This window comes from Phoenix dactylifera, chromosome 2, assembly GCF_009389715.1.
Source record: "Phoenix dactylifera cultivar Barhee BC4 chromosome 2, palm_55x_up_171113_PBpolish2nd_filt_p, whole genome shotgun sequence".
NCBI lineage: Eukaryota > Viridiplantae > Streptophyta > Magnoliopsida > Arecales > Arecaceae > Phoenix > Phoenix dactylifera.
The window spans coordinates 20,977,063-20,997,809 of NC_052393.1; the positions used below are offsets into that span (position 1 = coordinate 20,977,063).

The window sequence follows — 20,747 nt, forward strand, 5'->3', positions numbered from 1 at the left end:
CGGTCAGGATGCCCTGCCGCAACGGGAGGCCCCGGCTATAGGGATGCCCGAGACGCCGGAATATGAGTTAGCGGTCCTCTCTGACCGGACGAGCTCGGCTCGTGCTCCATCGGCTATGAGTTAGCGGTCCTCTCTGACCGGACGAGCTCGGCTCGTGCTCCATCGGCTATGAGTTAGCGGTCCTCTCTGACCGGACGAGCTCGGCTCGTGCTCCTACCCTGAGACGTCAGGATGCCCCAATATATTGGGATGCCCTGCCGCAACGGGATGCCCCGATCCGTCGGGATGGCCCGAGACGTCGGGATATGAGTTAGCGGTCCTCTCTGACCGGACGAGCTCGGCTCGTGCTCCATCGGCTATGAGTTAGCGGTCCTCTCTGACCGGACGAGCTCGGCTCGTGCTCCATCGGCTATGAGTTAGCGGTCCTCTCTGACCGGACGAGCTCGGCTCGTGCTCCTACCCTGACCACGGTCAGGATGCCCCGAGACGTCGGGATGCCCCGATCCGTCGGGATGCCCCGGCTATAGGGACGCCCGAGACGTCGGGATATGAGTTAGCGGTCCTCTCTGACCGGACGAGCTCGGCTCGTGCTCCATCGGCTATGAGTTAGCGGTCCTCTCTGACCGGACGAGCTCGGCTCGTGCTCCATCGGCTATGAGTTAGCGGTCCTTTCTGACCGGACGAGCTCGGCTTGTGCTCCATCGGCTATGAGTTAGCGGTCCTCTCTGACCGGACGAGCTCGGCTCGTGCTCCTACCCTGACTACAGTCAGGATGCCCCGAGACGTCGGGATGCCCCGGCTATAGGGATGCTCGAGACATCGAGATGAGTTAGCGGTCCTCTCTGACCGGACGAGCTCGGCTCGTGCTCCATCGGCTATGAGTTAGCGGTCCTCTCTGACCGGACGAGCTCGGCTCGTGCTCCATCGGCTTCAGCCAACGAGTTCGGCCCGCTCTTCATCACCGGATCTCTGCCGGCGTCCCCAAAGAACGGAGTCCGAGCAGAGAAGTGTCTTCAGTCGCCTCGGCGCAAGGACACATGGTACAAGAGAAGCGTCTTCAGTCGCCTCGGCGCAAGGACGCACACGGTACAAGGTACCCATTTATGTAATGCTTTTACATTATTCTATCTATTTTCGGATTCTTCTCTGCCGACGTCCCCAAAGAACGGAGTCCGAGCAGAGAAGTGTCTTCAGTCGCCTCGGCGCAAGGACACATGGTACAAGAGAAGCGTCTTCAGTCGCCTCGGCGCAAGGATGCACACGGTACAAGGTACCCATTTATGTAATGCTTTTACATTATTCTATCTATTTTCGGATTCTTCTCTGCCGACGTCCCCAAAGAACGGAGTCCGAGCAGAGAAGTGTCTTCAGTCGCCTCGGCGCAAGGACACATGGTACAAGAGAAGCGTCTTCAGTCGCCTCGGCATAAGGACGCACACGGTACAAGGTACCCATTTATGTAATGCTTTTACATTATTCTATCTATTTTCGGATTTTTCTCTGCCGACGTCCCCAAAGAACGGAGTCCGAGCAGAGAAGTGTCTTCAGTCGCCTCGGCGCAAGGACACATGGTACAAGAGAAGCGTCTTCAGTCGCCTCGGCGCAAGGACGCACACGGTACAAGGTACCCATTTATGTTTCTACATTAATGTTTACATTACCTATTCTGTTCTCGGATTTTCTCTGCCGATGTCCTCAAGGAACGGACACCGAGCAGAGGAGCGTCTTCGATCGCCTCGGCGAAGGAGTGCTCGTGACACCAGCACATTATCATACAAAGTCCGGCGAATCCCCGTCACAAGCTGACGGGCATTCGACTTGTTCGTTAGAAACGAACGTGGTCCGCCCCGGCAACGCGAGGATTGAAAATAGGTAACTTCGCTGAAGTTTGAGTCCTGGTGACCGCCTTAGGGCTCGGTCAAGTCCTGGACTAGGCACCGAAAAACTCTCCGAGCCCGAATCCTTGGTATAAGCTCAAGCGTTGCTATACCACTAGTTGAAGGACCGAGCAATGGAGCTCGGCAAGCCAAACTTAAACTCAAACCCTGTGGCGGGAAAAGCTGAGGCCCTAGAGCCTATATCTTCGGAACCTAAAATGGATCCGACCAGAAATACTTGGACTACGACAGACGAGTTTCCAAAAAGAAATGCATATTCATTTCAAAAAGGCCCGTAGGCTAAGTACAAAACTCGGGTTTGGCCCTCACAAGTATGGGAGGCCATCCCGACTTTACAAGAAATAACCAAAATTACATCGAAGGCTCGAGCTCGACCACCTCAGCCTCGGCAGTACCGGGACTGGTTGGCTCAGCACCCGGGACCTCTTCGGTGGCCTCGGCAGCAATGGGGGTAGCCTCGGAGGCGACCTCGGCAACTTCGGGGACGGCTTCGGCCGCCTCGGCCAGACCTCCCTGGTCGACTTCCGGAGTTTCTGCCTCCGCCTCCGCCCCTGGCCTTTCGACCCCTGCTCCCGGTTTGAGCAGGTTTACATCGAAGTCCGGGAGAAGCCGCCGCAACTGGTTGCGGAAATCCCGGAAGCCTTGGATCAGCCCGTTCACGCCCTCCTCTGCCATGAGTTCGCAAAACTCCTCCGACTCGCGGAAGAGCTTCACTGCGTTTTGGGCGTTCTCCCGGGCCTCTATCTCCCGGGCCTCGTGGTACGCGGCTTTCCGCTCGAGGCCCCTCAGCTCCTGCTCGAGCTCCGAATGTCGGAGGCGGGCATCCCCCACCTCCTGCTCGCGGGAGGCCAACGCCTGCTCGGCTTTGGCCAATCGAGCCTCTGCGGCGCGCAGCTCGGACCTCGCCAATGCGTGCGCGCCCTTCTCTTCATCGAGCTCAGCGGTCAGAGCTCGAATCTTTTCATCAGATGCTCCGACTTTTCCTTGGAGCACCTGCTGTTCGGCCTCAGAGGCCTGGTATTTCTCCTCAGAGGCCAGGTACTTCGCCTCGGCGGCCATGTACCTCTTCTGGGCCTCCTCATAGCTGCGCTGGCACCTCCGGGCTTTCTCCCGGTACTCTTGAACCAGGTGCATCAGCATCTCCGTCTCGTGCAAGTGCTGTAAAAGAGAGACGTAAGGCGCCACGAGTAAAAAATCTCTACAAATCACGTAAGAGGAAAATTTTACTCACCCGGACGGTATTGCAGCGGGTAATGTCTATGAAAGTGTTGTAGCTCATGGACTGCATCATGGCCCGGTCAGCCGGGAGCAGCGCGAGCCGAAATACCTCGCGCGCCACTTGTGGGTTTTCGAGGGCTGAGTCACCCTCGAACACTGACCAGGTGGGTGCATAGGGCACCCGTTCCTCCGAGCCTGATAGGCCCGGAAGGCCAGCATCGGCTGGCCTAGGCAGAGCCGACCCCGGGGCTCCCTGACTGCTCCCCGCCGCGGAGCTAGGGGGCTGGGGTCGGATGAGCGGCCGATCTGACCGCCGCACAACTATAGCGGGGCGTGCAAGCACGGGACCCGCTGAACTCCTCCCCTGGTCGGCAACTGGAGCGTCCTGCCGACCAGGGACCTGCGCCAAGGGCGCCGGGCATAGGGGCGCCATCGGGGCTCTGGAGCCCGAGCCCCCGGAGCCCGCGCCCTCTCTCCGATCAGCCTCAGGGCGCGCGGGCTGAGAAGGACCCGCCTCGGAGTCAGCGGGGCGAGAAGGCCCCGCCTCGGGATGCGCAGGGCGAGAAAGCCCCGCCTCGGGATGCGCAGGGCGAGAAGGCCCCGCCTCGGGATGCGCGGGGCGGGAAGGACCCGCCTCGGCCACCACTGCCGCCGAGGGAGTCGAGGTTGCCGAGACCTTCTGCTTCTTTCTCGGCTCGGCGGGCTCTCCTGAGAGCTCGGCCGCTCTCTTCTGGAAGCGAGCATAAAGAACTTCGCTCTTCGTCACCATCTTTGCGATGTCTGCAAAGACGAACAAAATTAGAACATTAGAACAATTAAGGAAATAAAAAGTTGCTGTAACTATCCTTATCCCGAGGACGTGCCGAGCTCAGGCCCACATTCACCAGAGCGTCCTCGCTAATGAGGCCGTTCAGCAAAATCCCGTCCCCAAGGCTGCGGATGGTGTCGAGGATCTCCTGCTCACGCGGAGAAAGCTGGGGGAGCCTGTTGATGGACTTAAGCTGGGCCGGCCTCCACCTGGGGTCAAACCCTCAGGACCGTTCAGAACCCAGGAAGAAGAATTTCTCCTTCCAGCCATGAATGGATGAGGGGGCACCATGGAAGAGTGGCCGACCCGCCCGAAGGGCAATGTAGAGCCACTCCCCATCTTCCGGATTCGACTTAAAAATAAAAAGTCGCCGGAAGACGTTGACAGAGGTAGGAATCCCCTGCAGTAAACACAGTGACAGGAAGCCCATCACTGTCCTCCAAGCGTTCGGAGTAAGTTGCGCCGGAACCAACTGGCATACCGCCAGCAACTCATTCACGAAGCTGTGAAGAGGAAACCGGAGGCCGGCCCAGAGTGACTCCGAGTGCACTCCGATCCGGCCCACCGGAGGATCGGTTATCCGATCCCTTCGCCTGGCGGGTTCCAAACGGAACCCGTGAAGAGGGAAAAACCACTCTTCGGTCATCTCGACCTCCAGGACACTCATGGTGGACACTACTTCACTAGGCAAAGAACCCATTGCAAGAGAAAGAAGTCAAAAAGAAGGGGGACCTGGGGAAGATGCCGGAGAAAAGGGACTTCGGTCTGAGGAAGACTGGAAGAATAGGAAGCTGGAAGCAGAAAGCAATAGAAAGAGGACAGGGGGCCGGGGGAGAGTTTATATAGACCTCCCCAACGGCCCGGATCAGCGAAGAAAACGCTGCGTCCCGGGTAGATGATAACACGTGTCGGTCTAAAAGACAGAACGACGCATTTAATTAGGGCTAGCGCTTCGAACATCGAAGCGCCCCATCGGATCGTGCGGAAAGGCGTCCGCAATCGAAGATCGTGCGGCCCCATCATGAGCCCACGACGCGAGGACGCTTCGCAAAAAGTGTCCCAATAATGAGGCTTTTCGGGAAGGAAGAGACGCCGCCTATTAAAGGCACCTCGAAGCTTCCGATAATTCAAAACGCGCAGTAAATCGAAATTTTCGGAATTCGTAATGACCCAACTAAAGCTACTTCCCGCGCTCCAGCTGGTAGCCAACTGGAACTCGGAAGTCGGAGGGTAGTGTTGGGGGAAAAACCCCAAGTCATACATCCACGGAGGCGCTCGGCCAAAGAGCGCCGACCGGAAAGTTGCTCGGCCAAGGAGTACCGACCAGAGAACTGCTCGGCCATGGCATGCCGACCAGAGAGAGCGCCAAGAAGAGGCGCCCAGCCAAAATAATCAAAGTAGGGATGCTCGGCCAAGGGATGCCGACCAGGGGGCAAAAAGCGCCGAATAGAGGTGCTCTGCTAAAAGGTGCTCGCCTAAAGAGCGCCGACCAGGAGTACTCAAAGCGGCCCCGCCACAGGGCGCCCCATTGGGCGACCAGCTCGGCTCGGCACCCCTGCCGAGCCGATGCCTTAATGTTTAACCTCCGCCTAAAGTCCAAGTGACTTGACAACTCTTACAGCTTGTAACCTGCCGTTATCTCCAAGCCATCAAGGCATAAGATCTTCGCAGGCATTCGCCACGACCTGCCATTAATGCACGAGACTCCCTCAAGTCTCCGATGCACTCAGTCATTTAATGAACACGGCCCAAGACGATCTCCGGATCACTGAACCATCAGAGCGTATGGCTCTACCTGACCGCCGGTTCATTCGGTAATAAATGCACTTACCATCCACGGACCCCAGGCCCACCACGGCCGGCGGTTCAACAACTCCAACAGGTCCGATCGACCGTGACAACTCCCTGGTTCCGGTCTGATCCGGTCCCGTTCTCCACTACGCCATTAATGGGCTAAATCGTGCCCAATTATCACAGAACAGGACAAACCTCTTGTCACCTCCCAGGTAACCAAATCCTTCTATAAAAGGAAGCCTGGGGGGGAAGAGGGAGGGGACTCTCTCTCAGGACGGACTCTGGGGGGGACTCTCAGGACTCTCGGGACGGACTCTGAGAAACCCCTAACAAAAACTCCCCGGACTGAACCCTCCGGGACGGGGTGGGAGGAAGCACAGACACAATTGATGACATCATCCCTTTCATCTTCTTGATCTTATCCAGATATCCTCTATGTCTTCTCCACATACTCTCCTCCCCGCTCTCTCCACATACTTGCCCCCTCTGACTTAGGCATCGGAGGGCCGGCGCCGGGGAGCCCGGCCACCGGCTTTTTTGCAGGACAGGACAGGACTGGACGCACCACCCCTCTTCGGACGCTCCCACGCCCCACGGTGGAGGACGCAGCCGGCCGGCGCACCGCCGTCCGCCCCCTGTAGCAGCGGAGCTCCTCCTTCTCCGGCTTCGCGGCGGCCCCCGGGTCCAATTTCCAGCAACAGTGGCAATGCCCAATTCACTTTCCTTGCATCCTATATCTCTTTTCTTTGCCAATATCAAACTAAACAAAACAATCTTGAACACCATTTTTTTTGAGCACCCAATTTTATGAAGATAGTTTTCATAAAACCATGAACCAAGCAAACCTTTAGTATAGTCTTGGGTGTTGACGCTGGACTTGGCCTGGGTAGTAGTATCATTTACTACCTCAATTAAACAACACCTAATTCTCATCTCTAACTTTCAGCAAGCAATTGCAACATCATCTTAAATTTGAGCATGTAAAAATGTTAAGGCCCTTACAAGCATAGGTATCAAGAATTCATTTTAGGATGATACATAGCACAATACCATTACCAAGATGATGCTTAATATGTTCAATATTAGAGTCTAAGAACCCAGATTATGTATATGTCTCAAGCTTCTCATAAATAGCATATTAGAAAATAATTGCACTTAGTGATGGATCGAGTTGCATAAATTTTTTATGGGGGATTACATATCGAGGCAAGTGGGAGGAAAAATTGGAAATCTTCAAATGAGAATGGCTTCAAGGCATGTAGCGTTGCCACTTTTCTCAAGGTTTTATTTGCCCCCATTAATCAGGTATGCAGGGAGAATATGCTATAAACCTTTAGGATACAATAAGCTCAATATTCGATCACGTTGAAACAGTCAAACCAATGAGCATTCACCAGTGTCTATAGAATTAGCAAGTTGATCTAATTAGCACGCTGTATTGTCCTGATTTTGTGGGGTTAGATTAGCTATTTATAGACAAAACAATCTTAAACAATATTATTTTGAGAGCCCAATTTTTCAAAGATAGTTTTCATAAACCATGAACAAGCAAACCCTTAGTACGGTCTTGGACGTTGATGCCGGACTCATTGTGCAAAAGATGTTACAAGTCAGATTAGACTTGAATAGTAGGATCATTTACTCCCTCAATTAAATGACACCTAATTCTCATCTCTAACTTTCAGCAAGCAATTGCAACGTCACCTTAATTTTGAACATGTACAAATGTTAAGGCCATTACAAGCATAGGAATCAAGAATTCATTTTAGGAAGATATATAGAACAATACCATTAATTACCGAGATGATGCTTAATATGTTCAATATTAGAGTCTAAGAATTCAGGTTATGTATATGTCTCAAGCTTCTCATAAATAGCATATAAGAAAATAATTGCACGTAGTGGTGGATTTTTCTTATGGGAGATTACATGTAGGGCAAGAGGGAGGAAGAATTGGAAATCTGCAAATGAGAATGGCTTTAAGGCGTCTGGGCTATTACTTTTTTTAAGGCTTTATTCGCCCCACCAATCAAGCATGTTATTTTGAATTGCGGTGCAAGTTATGTTATGTTTTTTTTGTAAGGTTAGATTAGCTATTTATAAACCAGTATGCCCCTCTGAAAACACGTTAAACAGCTAGCCACCACGACGGTTGGTTGGTTATGATTTAAAATAAAATGTAATTTCTCTATGAAAATATCCAACATTACATTATAAATTTTCTTTTCTTTATTTTTTTTTTTTTTGCTAATACAAAAGGGGTAGGGGGGAGGAAGGGACAAGCCCACCACCGCGTAGCAGCCTCCACTGGGCCCCCGCCCCGCCAGGAGAATGTTCGATACGGGCAGAAATGGCCGTGTGTTGGGCACCCCGACCGATTTTACTCATACCCTCCCCACCCGTAGGCCCGGCTCAGCTACTCCTCTGAGCTCTGGCTCGAGTCCCACGTGTGAGTACGTCACACCCGGCACCACCCCGGCTACTAGCGGTTCAAGAGCGGTTCTACACCACAAGTCCAAGCAGTGGCCAAAGTAGTGAGCTCCGGTCCACAATTTAATCGTCGCCACAGCGATTCGAACTTGGAACCTAATGGTTAGAATTGCTGCCCAGTACCACTAGGCTACTACCTTGGTGGCTCTTTTCTTTAGTTTGCTCAGTGTTTTTGTATCTAGAAAGACTTAGGCATGAGAGTAAGGTCAGTGGTATGCGTTAAATCTACATGACATCCACCCATCCACCTTATTACATGTCTATTGCCACTAATCATCCACTCACAATCAGACAATGGTAATGAATGGCGAACATCAGCAACATCCACAAAATAAAATCTTCTTTAGATTTTGTTTACTATTGACCGTATCCAAAGACCTGGGCCTATTCCTGGAGTAAGAGAGAGATTATTATGTGCTGCCTCATGCTTGAAGGCAGGCAACCAAACAGCACACGCATTCAGCCTGTCCCTTTTAACTTTGCATTGGGATTTGCTGCCCTTAGCGAAGGAGGAGGCTGACATCCCTCCTTGTCTCCTTGCTCATATTGGGATTATAAACATTTGCTAATTAACTCAATATGTTACAAACCCCACAGAGAATCTAACCTCTACTTCCACACTGTCATCAGTGCTAAAATATATGATCTGACAGACAGGACACGTTTCCTTCGGCTCAGTCCGGTCTCCCACCCATGTGACATTTAAAACTAATCATAAGCACCCATTTTCTGTGTTCTAAATAAACATGTTATAATAATATGAATTGATCTTTTGAATCCAAAACTTCATAGAATGCAATGAATGCAAAGCGTCTCATGATCAACACATAACCTTGAGTGGGTTAAAAAAACAAGGAAATAAAGAAAGAGGGAGATGAATGCATGTAAATGGGTACGATAGATAAGATTGTTGAATGAGGTCTTCTCTAAGACTGTCACTACCACTGCCCTATAAGACATGACTTTCTTTTTTTTTAATGAATGCTGGCGCAAAGGAAGGATGTACCATACACCAAGCATCAAATCACAAGCTAGCGCTAAAGGGAAGCAAACACTCTCCTTTTTTAACCCATGTACTGTCAAAGTCCATATCGGATACCACACAGGCACACAGCCATACCCTCTCAAAAGAAGATCTTATGATTTTCTTTTTACAGTCAGAAGTGCTACATGACCCTTCCTTGGGATTTGAAGCTTCCCCTACCTCCGCTGCCTGAAGGGTCATCCAGAGAGAGATTGTGGTCGTTGTTGTTGGTGTACCCATGGATAGAGCCGAGCAGTTGCTTGATCTCCTCATAGTTATACTCCAGTGGAGCTTCCTCCCACAGACGAGACAGCCCATAATCCCTCTCCACCTGACCACCACCCCCACCTCCAAGTAACCACCTGTGGGTCTCCTCAATACCAGCAGGGAAGAGATAGCTCTCAAAGCCCATCTGTTCCGCTCCACCGGCTCTACCAATATTATAGTTGTAGTCCATCTCCTTTCCGTAGCTGATCTGGGTGGAGCTCCCATCAGAGGAGCTGCAGCTTTGCTCACTTCCAAACACGATCATGTGACCACTCTCCTTCATCATCTGGTACTGATAAGATGGGCCTTGCAAGAGAGTGGAAGAAGTGGTGGTAGGAACAGTGCCAAAGGCATCTTGGGAGATTGGGGGAAGGCTTTTAAGGACTGGGAGGGGAGGAACTGGAGAGGTGTAGTATTTGCCTTGTGAAGAAGAGGATAATGATTGGAAGAGAAGCTGCTGCTGCAGTTGCTCCTGTTGTTGCTGTTGCTGTTGATGTGGTTTCCTTTGGGAAGAAGCAATCCCCAAGAGCTTCTTCTTAAGCTTGGTGTTCCAATAGTTCTTGATATCGTTATCAGTCCTGCCTGGAAGCTGGGCAGCTATGATGGACCACCTGACGACCAAAATGAATGTTTTCGATGTAACAATTCGATTTGGATAGCAAAATCTTATCTCCTAGTTTGGTAGGCTTTCAATGAGTTCCAATGAGAGAGCTAAATATGGCATGCATGAAGAGGGATGCATCTGGATATAGAACATTCTTCACCCCACGCAGAACTTTTGCTAGAAATATACAAATGGATTTTAGATCTCTTCTCTTCAATTTGACTATTTCCATAATGGTGGATTTTGAGGGAAATCCAAACCAAGAAATAGAAAGCAAGACAAGGATCAACAGAACAAAGCATGCCTACCTAAAAAGGGAAAAGGAAAATGGAAAGAACTGGATTGTAATAAAAGGTTAGCTGTCTCTCACCTGCTTCCGATACTAGCAAAGAGGCCGCATATTATCCTGTCCTCATCATCCGAGAACTCCCCATGCTTTATATTGGGCCTCAGGTAGTTGAGCCATCTCAGCCTGCAACTCTTCCCGCATCTCTTTAGCCCTGTCAACAATCCAACAAGCCAAATTGCCATCATCCACATAATGACACACCAAACCTCTCTCTCTCTCTCTCTCTCATCTTAAAAAAAGATCCTCTCTCTCCCCTTCTTTGATGTAACAAGAGAAGATATTAACTCTTGATGAACAAGTAGCCAGAAAAAAAGGTAAAGCAAAGGAAAGGAGATAAGGTCCTCAATCACTCTCTTACCAGCCTTGTGAGGGAGGGCAATCCAATTGCCACCAGTCCCATTTTTCTCTATGAACTCCTTAAGCTTGGAGTCCTCCTCAGGAGACCAAGGACCCTTCTTCACGTTGGCCTTGTCACAGCATGGAGCCCTCCCCATCTCTCTTGGCTACCCACCCCCAACAAATCTCTCTTCCCTCCTCTCCTTTTGTCCTTTGGGTTTGTGGTATGGTTTGGTGGTGGTAAGCCCTTGGGAAGACGACACAGGCTTCTAGGAGGTATATATGACCAGAAAAAGAAAGCCAAGAGATATAGAGTCGGACACACAGAGATATATTATATGATAAACATATATGGGGAGATGTAAGAAGTCAAAGGATAGCCTGTCCGGTTTCCATCGCTTTCAACCTCCTCGCTGGCCCAGGTGGGAGGGAGGGCCTCTCAGTCTCAGCGCCACAAAGACTTACCATCATTCATAAATAAAGCCATCCCACTGTTCCCTTTGGACTGCCTACTCCTCTCTCTCCCTCTGTGTCCCTGTTTGCTTTTTCCACTTCGCAGGATCAAAAAAGTCTTTACGGGAAGTGTAAGGAGGAAGTGAAAGGGATGGATGGGCGTGGGGCCTTTGTAAAGGTGATGTCTTCCAGACACTGGGCTGTATGTGAGGAAGGATAGGAGGAGGAGGAGGAGGAGGAGGAGGAAGAGAAGTAGGCTCTGTGATTGAGACTCAACCTCATTTGGACAGCTGCATGTGCGCATGTGAACTGCGTACTACTCATCCACTTATGTAATTATGCATACGTACATGAGTTGGGGTCCGCTTGGATCCACCTATGTTTCCCTACCTATTTGTTTAAGGGGTGTCTTCATGGATCTGAAACATATCTGTTACACATATACAGGCTAATGCTGCTTAAAAAAGATGGTGGATCTTCATGTATGCATAGCCAGGAGATGGACTCATAGGTTAGGTTGAGTTAAATGATTTGCTTGAAAATTAATTTCTAGTTAGTATCTGTATCTAGATTACAAGGTCCAACATGATGCAATATAATCCATGTTTTATGTTTGTAAGAGGTTATCTGTAATCTGTTATCTGAGATAATGCCTCAATCTGAACTTAAGGCTTTATAATATGATTCAGGTCATGTTAGGACAGATTTAAGGTAAATTTCATGGTCATGCAATCACAGTTCTATAATAAAGCAACCCCTTGAAACAACAGTAGACATTCTTTTTTCATTGTTGGAGATACAGTGTTTAAGGCAATTTACTTTATTTTTTTTTATTTTAAAATCTTCAGGTGCCATCAATTCTGACAACCTTTTCCAGTTAAAGCATGTCCCTTTTTTTTTCTAGTTTTCCTCCTCATTCTGATAATTGGAAATTTGCATGCATGGCATTGATAAATCTAAGTATAATTAGATTTGGTCTGATTGGCTGGCTTGTGACTGATATAAGAGGAAAGGTTGTGATAAAGGATCAAATCATGAGGTTGTTTTCATATGTTTTGAGAGAAGGCACCAGGGAGAGTATGATTGGGCTCTCCCATATTGACGTTGGATGTTTCAAGCGATATAAGTCATCTAGTTGATTGACAAGAGATTTGATATTCATCTATTCCAAATGGGTAATATGATTTTAATCTCATTAGAAAGGAAATGTTTCTTCGATCAATCAAGGTTATTTGCTAAAATTTTCTCTCATGGATGAGAGCATGCCTTATATTTTTGTTTCTTTCCAAAACATTTTCTATAGGGCAAGAGACTGGAATGATGCATATTTATAAAAAGAGACTTGTGCATCCTTAAGAGAAAGCAAGGGGCCTATTTCATTATGTGAATTAGGCTAGCTGAGTTTGTTTCACTCTCTCTTTTGTATGTCGAACATATGCAGCAATTATAAATGACTTAATGCTATCATCAGTGAATTGATAGCATACTAAAATACTTGAGACATGCAATGAACTATGTATTGCACTGTAACTGCATTTGTGTTAGATTGTTGAGGGAAGTAGGTTTTGCTCAAAATTCTGATTACTTGGAGGCATATTTATGGTTTCTTCCAAAGCACACGAATGTTCGATGTCTATGATCAAATTAATAAGCTTCTGTGAGAATGCACTCGCCCCAAAATGCCAATGTTTGCTCTCAACTACCCCATTTCGTGGGGGAGCACCGACACATCTATGTTAGTGAAGTATGCCATGATCAAAAAATAAAAAATAAAAAAAAGATTGCATTAGCTAGTGAAAAATTCCAAAATATTATTAGTCCGTATGATACGAATGCATTTATGGAATTGATTTTAATTGGATCCTGGCACAAAAACATTTTAAAATATAGATTATGTGACTCAGTCTTAAAGCTCATGAAATAATAGTTAAAAAAATATCTTGCACCAGAAATAGAAGTTGTAGGGTAAGGACCCTAAACATCAACATGGAGTACCTCAGAAGGAGACAAAGTGGAAATAGAACTTCTAGGTAACAACAATCTGGCCTATTTAGTCAGACGACAAACATATCATGGACATGGACTAGACACAGTAACATCTTTATTAGATTTAACCATATATGCGACTGTGAAGTAGAGAGATGTCCCAAACATCGCCACCAACCAAAGGGGGCAGTGAAAGCGTCAGAATGTAAAACATAGTCCTCTTGTTGCTTAGCGCAGATCCTGAAATACGCATTTATTGGGAAAGAAGATAACATAACATTAAAGGTCTTTGGTTAATTAAGGCAATCCAAGGGCTTGAGAAGGAAGAGCATGAAGGTTTCCTTACCGGCCATATATATAAGCACTTGGAGGCCCGGTACCATGCATGAAGATTAAAGCAATCAACTTAGGCATAGTGCTCTAGAGTGAAGACTAGTGCATTTGAAGGACTTGGTGCCAAAATATCCAGTGGATTGGGTTGAGCATTATTGGCATCGCACGAGGGATACCCATGAAGAGCATTAGTGCAGCTTTCGGTGGTCTAACTAGCCACAGTGGTTACATATATAATCTGAACCGGTCTTAATGAGTCTTAGCTTTGTTGTCCCAGGGAGCAGCGTTGTTATTTGCGATGGAAGTGGCACCTTCGTGTTCAACAAAAGCAGCAATAGAACCATCAACCGTAAGAGTGGGGAGAACACAAAATATAGACTTATGTTTCTTATTAAGGGATAAGGCTATAAGCCTTGTTGATGGATGGCAATGGTTCCATCAAAAGGATTATGACTTCGAGTAGAGGAATATGAGTTATTATGACCCATAAGAAATTGCACCAGTTTTTCTTTCTGATGGTAGGTGATCATAACACCACAAGAACAGATGGGGAGGGTGAGGTACGTAGAAGAGAACCCATCCCAAAGAGCATTCAACCATGTGAAATAGATTAAAGTAGAGGTATGCTCATGTTGGTCGTGCATAAGAATCTCTCCTTGAGATTATTCCATGTGCTAGTAGCAATATCAAAATAAATAAAATAAGTAGGGAGATATGACAATTAGAAGCCAAAAAAAGGACCATGTTGTTGCTGCATGACCATGACACATAATATATGGAGGAAGGATCGGTTTGGGGATGATAACCATCCACGAAACCAAGCTTATTCTTTGCAGAGAGCCATCTGGATTGCTCGATGCCTGGTATGATGGCTATCTCTATTAAGAACAGTAGAAACTAACACATTACCCGGGTTATCGATCAGAAGGATGAAGATTAAAAAGGTGAATTTGATTTTTAATGTTATGGTAAGGTTGGAATTGATGGCATGGGAATTGACAGAGAGGTTTTCTCATGGTTGGCGGTGGAATTAGTGGATCGATGGGTTGACCAAAACTTCTGATACCGTATTGAAAAACTAATTGACCCCAAAAATTTAAGCTTACAGGAAAAGAATATATATATATATATATATATATATATCCCTCATGCGTGGCCTGAATCATGCATATAGAGGCATAACTGGATCAAAACAGACAAATGTCAAGATAACAAATACATCAGAAATAAATAATTAAATTGGAGGAACTTGAACTCGTGACCTCCCAACAATCATGAGCTCTAATACTATGTAAAAGAAATAATGAAAAAGAAAGATATGGAAAATTTTCTCACTATTGCATTGCTCATGGGATTCCATCTTATATACATATACGAATATAAACATGAGTAATGGAGTATTTGGCATATAGAAAATAAGTATCTTGCCTCATATTTGATTAGTTGCGTATAAGGCATACTAATATTTTACATGTGATTGCTGTGCTATAGCTATAGAACACGAGCCGTTTAACCATATGTGACAAATGTCATATCTCCAATATGTTCTTTTGTTTCTTTTTTAAGATCTACAAGTATATTGTTGAACTAGTTCGAATGTGGATGTGAGTTCTCTTGAATATTTTTCTTTGCAAGTATAGGAGATATATATATGGCATTTTTCCTACCTCATGTGGATTCCTATCCAAGATTTTAGTATACTTTGCCATGAGTCAGTGGAATTGTCGATAATGTGTTATATTAAGAAGACAAGATATATTTGATTATTATTATTTTTGACTAGTGTAAGCTAACATTTTATTATTTTAGTTCTTTTTTTTCAGCTACACAAAGTGTCTGATTTGTGCTTGAACTAAAAGGTACTTGAAGGGTCATCTGTTGGCGGTATGTAAGGTTTAATACGTAGAGCATAAACTTTTCATTTACCTGCATTTTATTAAAATTAAATAGGGAAGTATTGTGTATTTTCAAATAAAAAGGCAAACTGAAACAAAAAATGCCAAACCAACTATGTTAGAATAAATATCGTAAAATAAAAGTTAAAGATATTGTTAGAAGAAGATAAAAAATTAAAATTAGGTTCTCTCTTGATACTTTAGATTTTATGCTTGAAAGGAGTCTAGGAATGTTGTTTCTTTTCGGTTCCAGTGAAATCAAGGAGGCCTTTCTAATATATGGAAGAATAATTTCCTTGTCCAAGCCAACTCAGAGGTTCCTTTATTTAATTATTTTGGAAAAAAAGGGTGCCTTAAATTGAACAAGAAAATTTCAGTACGTTTCATGATTTAAACAATGTGAAAACTAATATGAGCATATGTCGACTAATTCTATGTTAGTTGTGCATTGGGAAGGTCTTGGATACCTAAGCAAGCTATATAAGGACTCCATTGAATAACTCTTGACTAGCTTTTTAGCTGAGGTCCTTGGTGGTAACAAGCATGAGTTAATCATTTAAGATACTTGAAGTCCTCAGTATATGTTTATGGACTAAATGCTAGAGAAGAATCCTGTAAAGCTGCGCTCAATTCCTTCCGAGTTTTTGGGAGTGGCAATTGTCACGCCTCCGCCTCTGCGAGGCACGTGAGGCACCTAGTGCCCACGTGGGGGCCACATGAGGGGGGAACACGGGGCTCCCCTGCCAGATATTGTCCGGTTCTGGGGCTTCACGCAAGCGTCCTTCACCCCTCCCCGGTTTTGTTTTCCACCCAAAACGCGTCTGCAGGATTAGGAGACACCCGCCTCATATGCCCAGGCTCTCGAACGAGTCTTTCCAATATGGGACTATTGGGCCTCACACCCTTCCCACTATCGGATAAGAGCCGTCCTCGGCTCTGATACCAAATGTCACGCCCCCGCCTGCGCGAGGCACGTGAGGCACCCAGTGCCCACGTGGGGGCCACATGAGGAGGGACCGCGGGGCTCCCCTGCCAGATATTGTCCGGTTCCGGAGCTTCACGCAAGCGTCCTTCACCCCTCCCCGGTTTTGTTTTCCTCCCAAAACGCGTCTGCAGGATTTGGAGACACCCGCCTCATATGCCCAGGCTCTGGAACGAGTCTTTCCGATGTGGGACTATTGGGCCTCACACCCTTCCCACCATCGGACAAGAGTCGTCCTCGGCTCTGATACCAAATGTCACGCCCCCGCTTCTGCGGAGCACGTGAGGCACCTAGTGCCCACGTGGGGGCCACATGAGGGGGGAACACGGGGCTCCCCTGCCAGATATTGTCCGGTTCTGGGGCTTCACGCAAGCGTCCTTCACCCCTCCCCGGTTTTGTTTTCCACCCAAACTGCGTCTGCAGGATTTGGAGTCACCCGCCTCATATGCCCAGGCTCTGGAAAGAATCTCAAAGGGTCCAATGTAGCGAGGATTCAATTTACTATGTCTTCCAAATCTTGTAACACCTTTCGAGGGTGAAACTTTTAAGAATACAAAATCCCCCTCCTGAAATTTCACTTCTCTTCTTTTCTTATCTGCCCAGCTTTTCTGTCTATCTTGTGCTGCCTTGAGCCTTTTCCTAATCAGTAGAATCTTCTCCCTAGCACTCTGAACTAATTCAGGGCCCAACAACTTCTTCTCTCCAACATCATCCCAATGTAAAGGAGACCGACGTTTTCTTCCATACAAGGCTTCATAAGGTGCCATCTGGATGCTAGAATGATAACTATTATTGTAAGCAAACTCCACTAGTGATATATGATCATCCCAGCAACCTCCCAGATCAACTGTACTAGTCCGCAGCATATCCTCCAGGGTCTGGATCGTCCTCTCTGACTGACCATCAGTCTGAGGGTGATAAGCAGTGCTGAGTCTCAGATCAGTGCCCATAGCAGTCTGGAAGCTTCTCCAAAATCCAGATACAAAGCGGGGGTCTCGATCAGATACAATGCTTACTGGTACCCCATGTAAGCGCACAATATCATCAATATACCTCCGAGCCAGCCTGTCAAGTGAAGTGCCAACCCTAAAAGGTAAAAAGTGAGCTGACTTCGTGAGGCGATCAACAATCACCCACACTGCATCATTCCTCCTTACTGTCCTTGGAAGCCCAATAACAAAGTCCATAGTAATGTGCTCCCATTTCCACTCTGGAATCTCTAGTGGTTCTAGTAAACCAGCCGGTCTCTGATGCTCAGCTTTTACTTGCTGACATACCAAGCACCGAGCTACAAATCCTGCTATCTCTCTCTTCATGCCGTTCCACCAGAAATGTTCCCGTAAATCTCTATACATTTTAGTGCTGCCGGGATGAATAGAGAAACGAGACTGATGAGCTTCCTCCAGAATCTCTCTTTTTAGATCAGCATCCCTGGGCACACATAATCTACTGCCAAAACGCAGAGTACCATCCGGGTGGATTCGGAGTTCGGGTCGTAACCCTCTCTCCACATCATTTCTAAGCTGGCATAAATGTGCATCTGTCTGTTGAGCAGCTTTTATTCTTTCTATCAAGGTAGGTTGCACCAACAAACTAGCCAACATACTTCCAGCACCCTTGGTAATCACCTCGATCTGCATCATATCAAAATCTTTCAAAATCTGCTTCTGAGTGGTAAGCAAAGATATGGAGCCCACTGCTGACTTCCTACTGAGAGCATCTACCACAACATTAGCCTTTCCCGGATGATATTTGATGCTTAGATCATAATCTTTTTGTAGCTCAAGCCATCTTCTTTGCCTCATGTTTAATTCCTTCTGGGTAAATATATACTTTAGGCTTTTATGATCAGTAAAAACCTCCCAATAGTCCCATATTGGAAAGACTCGTTCGAGAGCCTGGGCATATGAGGCGGGTGTCTCCTAATCCTGCAGACGCGTTTTGGGTGGAAAACAAAACCGGGGAGGGGTGAAGGACGCTTGCGTGAAGCCCCAGAACCGGACAATATCTGGCAGGGGAGCCCCGTGTTCCCCCCTCATGTGGCCCCCACGTGGGCACTGGGTGCCTCACGTGCCTCGCGCAGGCGGGGGCGTGACATTTGGTATCAGAGCCGAGGACGGCTCTTGTCCGATGGTGGGAAGGGTGTGAGGCCCAATAGTCCCACATCGGAAAGACTCGTTCTAGAGCCTGGGCATATGAGGCGGGTGTCTCCTAATCCTGCAGACGCGTTATGGGAGGAAAACAAAACCGGGGAGGGGTGAAGGACGCTTGCGTGAAGCCCTAGAACCGGACAATATCTGGCAGGGGAGCCCCGTGTTCCCCCCTCATGTGGCCCCCACGTGGGCACTAGGTGCCTCACGTGCCTCGCAGAGGTGGGGGCGTGACAGCAATGATGCATTTTCTCATATATCATCAAAATTAGCAAATAATCGATCGCATATAACTACGGACATTGGTTTAGTCAATTAAGGATAAGATATGTTATATTTGTACATGTAGTAGGACAACTTTTTTCTCTTTGAAGGAGTGTTATTGTTATTTTCTTACCCAAAGAACTTCATCCTAACTTAAGTATGTTTTCTCAGTAGTTGTTAACTTTGTTGTTTCATATTGTGCATGCCCTGACAATATTTATCTTGTTGGAGATATATATTAATAGACAATCTAAGTTAAATGAGTACAGATTACTCAAGTGATGGAAAAAACATAAACTCTAAAAGCAAGCAGAAGACGAATTGAGAAGATGAATCTATATCATGATACAAGGATATGGTAAATTACTTTTCTAATATCAATTGAAATAATTATAAAAGGTAATTCGACACCAAAACCATTAAGTTTTGATTATCTTATGCAAATAAAACTATTTTATCTAAACCATTGATTTTAAATCATGTTGAGCCCGCAAACTTCATACACAATCTCTAACTCTAAAAGCAGTTGTAAAAGCGGCAATTTGTGGTATTATATTTGAGTTATTCTATCTAATATGACAAAAGAAGAATATGGGTCTTTTAATACTACTCCTTTCCTGTCGGTCTGTTCTTTAAAAGGATATTTAGCATTATAGATTTTACTATATTCATTAATTTTATGTAGTTCCCTTTTCTATAAATGAAAAAACTTCTTAATGGTGCTAATTTATACTTCCATCCAAAAAACATAACAAGTATCATTATCTCCAAATTTTCTAAAGCATCATAAGCAACAATATTGTTGTTACGGGGCAATTGATAGTTCCACATTTTCAGTTTGTGACGAGACAATCAATGATAACGAGATCAGCCTAGAGTTCTTATTTATTCAATCAGGTTCACATCCATACATCAATTCTTTTTATTTCAAAATTTAGACTAACTATGGTCACGTTTTCTGTCTATGATGGGACAATCGATAAGTATCATATTTTCAGCCTGTGATGGGGTCAATCGACAAGTGTCACATTTTTCGCCGTGACAGGGCAATCAATATAACATGGTTAGCCCAGAGCACCACATCCATTAGTACAATTATGCAAGTGTAAGTTATACTCGTATATGAATCCATCATACTACCAATTACAAGCATACATGATTAAAATATGGTTTAATACAGAAATTGTCAGAAAATTTTTTTTGCATCTTACTTATCTTAATCATTAGCATATCATACATATGTGTACAAAATATTTATAATCATGCGGGCGAGTGTATAAGGAATCTTACCTCTATGCCGACAAGCTAGACAGACTAATTACCTATCCATACCGCGATCTACAAACTAGGGTATGCAGAACCCTGCTCAACATTCTATTATCTAGAAAATTGTTCTCCTACAGAACTATATCAACATAAAAAATCATCTGAGATATCTGACAACCCAGAAACCTCTATTGGTCCACTAAAGGGTCTATCATCATGTAGTAATCTAGAACTACCCACTAAGTCTCTTTAACCAAAAAAAAATTCGGATCAAGATAGAGAGAGAAAACACCAAGATAAAGAGAGAAAAGAGGAAGAAAAAAGAGAGAGGAACTAGAGAAGGAGAGAGAAAATATGGAAAGAAGAAGAAGAGAGCCATGAGGTTCTCTCTCCTTCCCTCTCTCCTTTCCAAAATAAAAGAGGGCTCTCGACGGTGCTTATGGTCGGTGACCCCCAACGGCTGACAATCCACCGTGGTGCCCGTACACCGGCGATGACCGGCAAAACAAAAGAAAAGAATGTGAAACAGGAGAGATCCTGTTCATGATCATTCTGGTGACTCACCGGCTGGATTTCAAGCAAAAATGGTGGCCCACAACAATTCCTCCACCCAGCAGCAACGACGACATC

At 46.3% G+C, this 20,747-nt stretch overlaps 1 protein-coding gene across 1 annotated transcript; it reads right to left on the reverse strand.

The window, feature by feature from the left end:
* Positions 1–9,246: 9,246 nt before the first annotated feature.
* Positions 9,247–11,346, reverse strand: LOC103720775 (transcription factor MYB36). The gene is made up of 3 exons (XM_008810656.4): positions 10,811–11,346; positions 10,474–10,603; positions 9,247–10,110 (listed from the first exon to the last, which is right to left on the reverse strand). Exons 1-3 carry the CDS (start codon positions 10,944–10,946, stop codon positions 9,375–9,377), a joined length of 1,002 nt encoding a protein of 333 aa, XP_008808878.2. The 5' UTR covers positions 10,947–11,346; the 3' UTR covers positions 9,247–9,374.
* Positions 11,347–20,747: the final 9,401 nt, after the last annotated feature.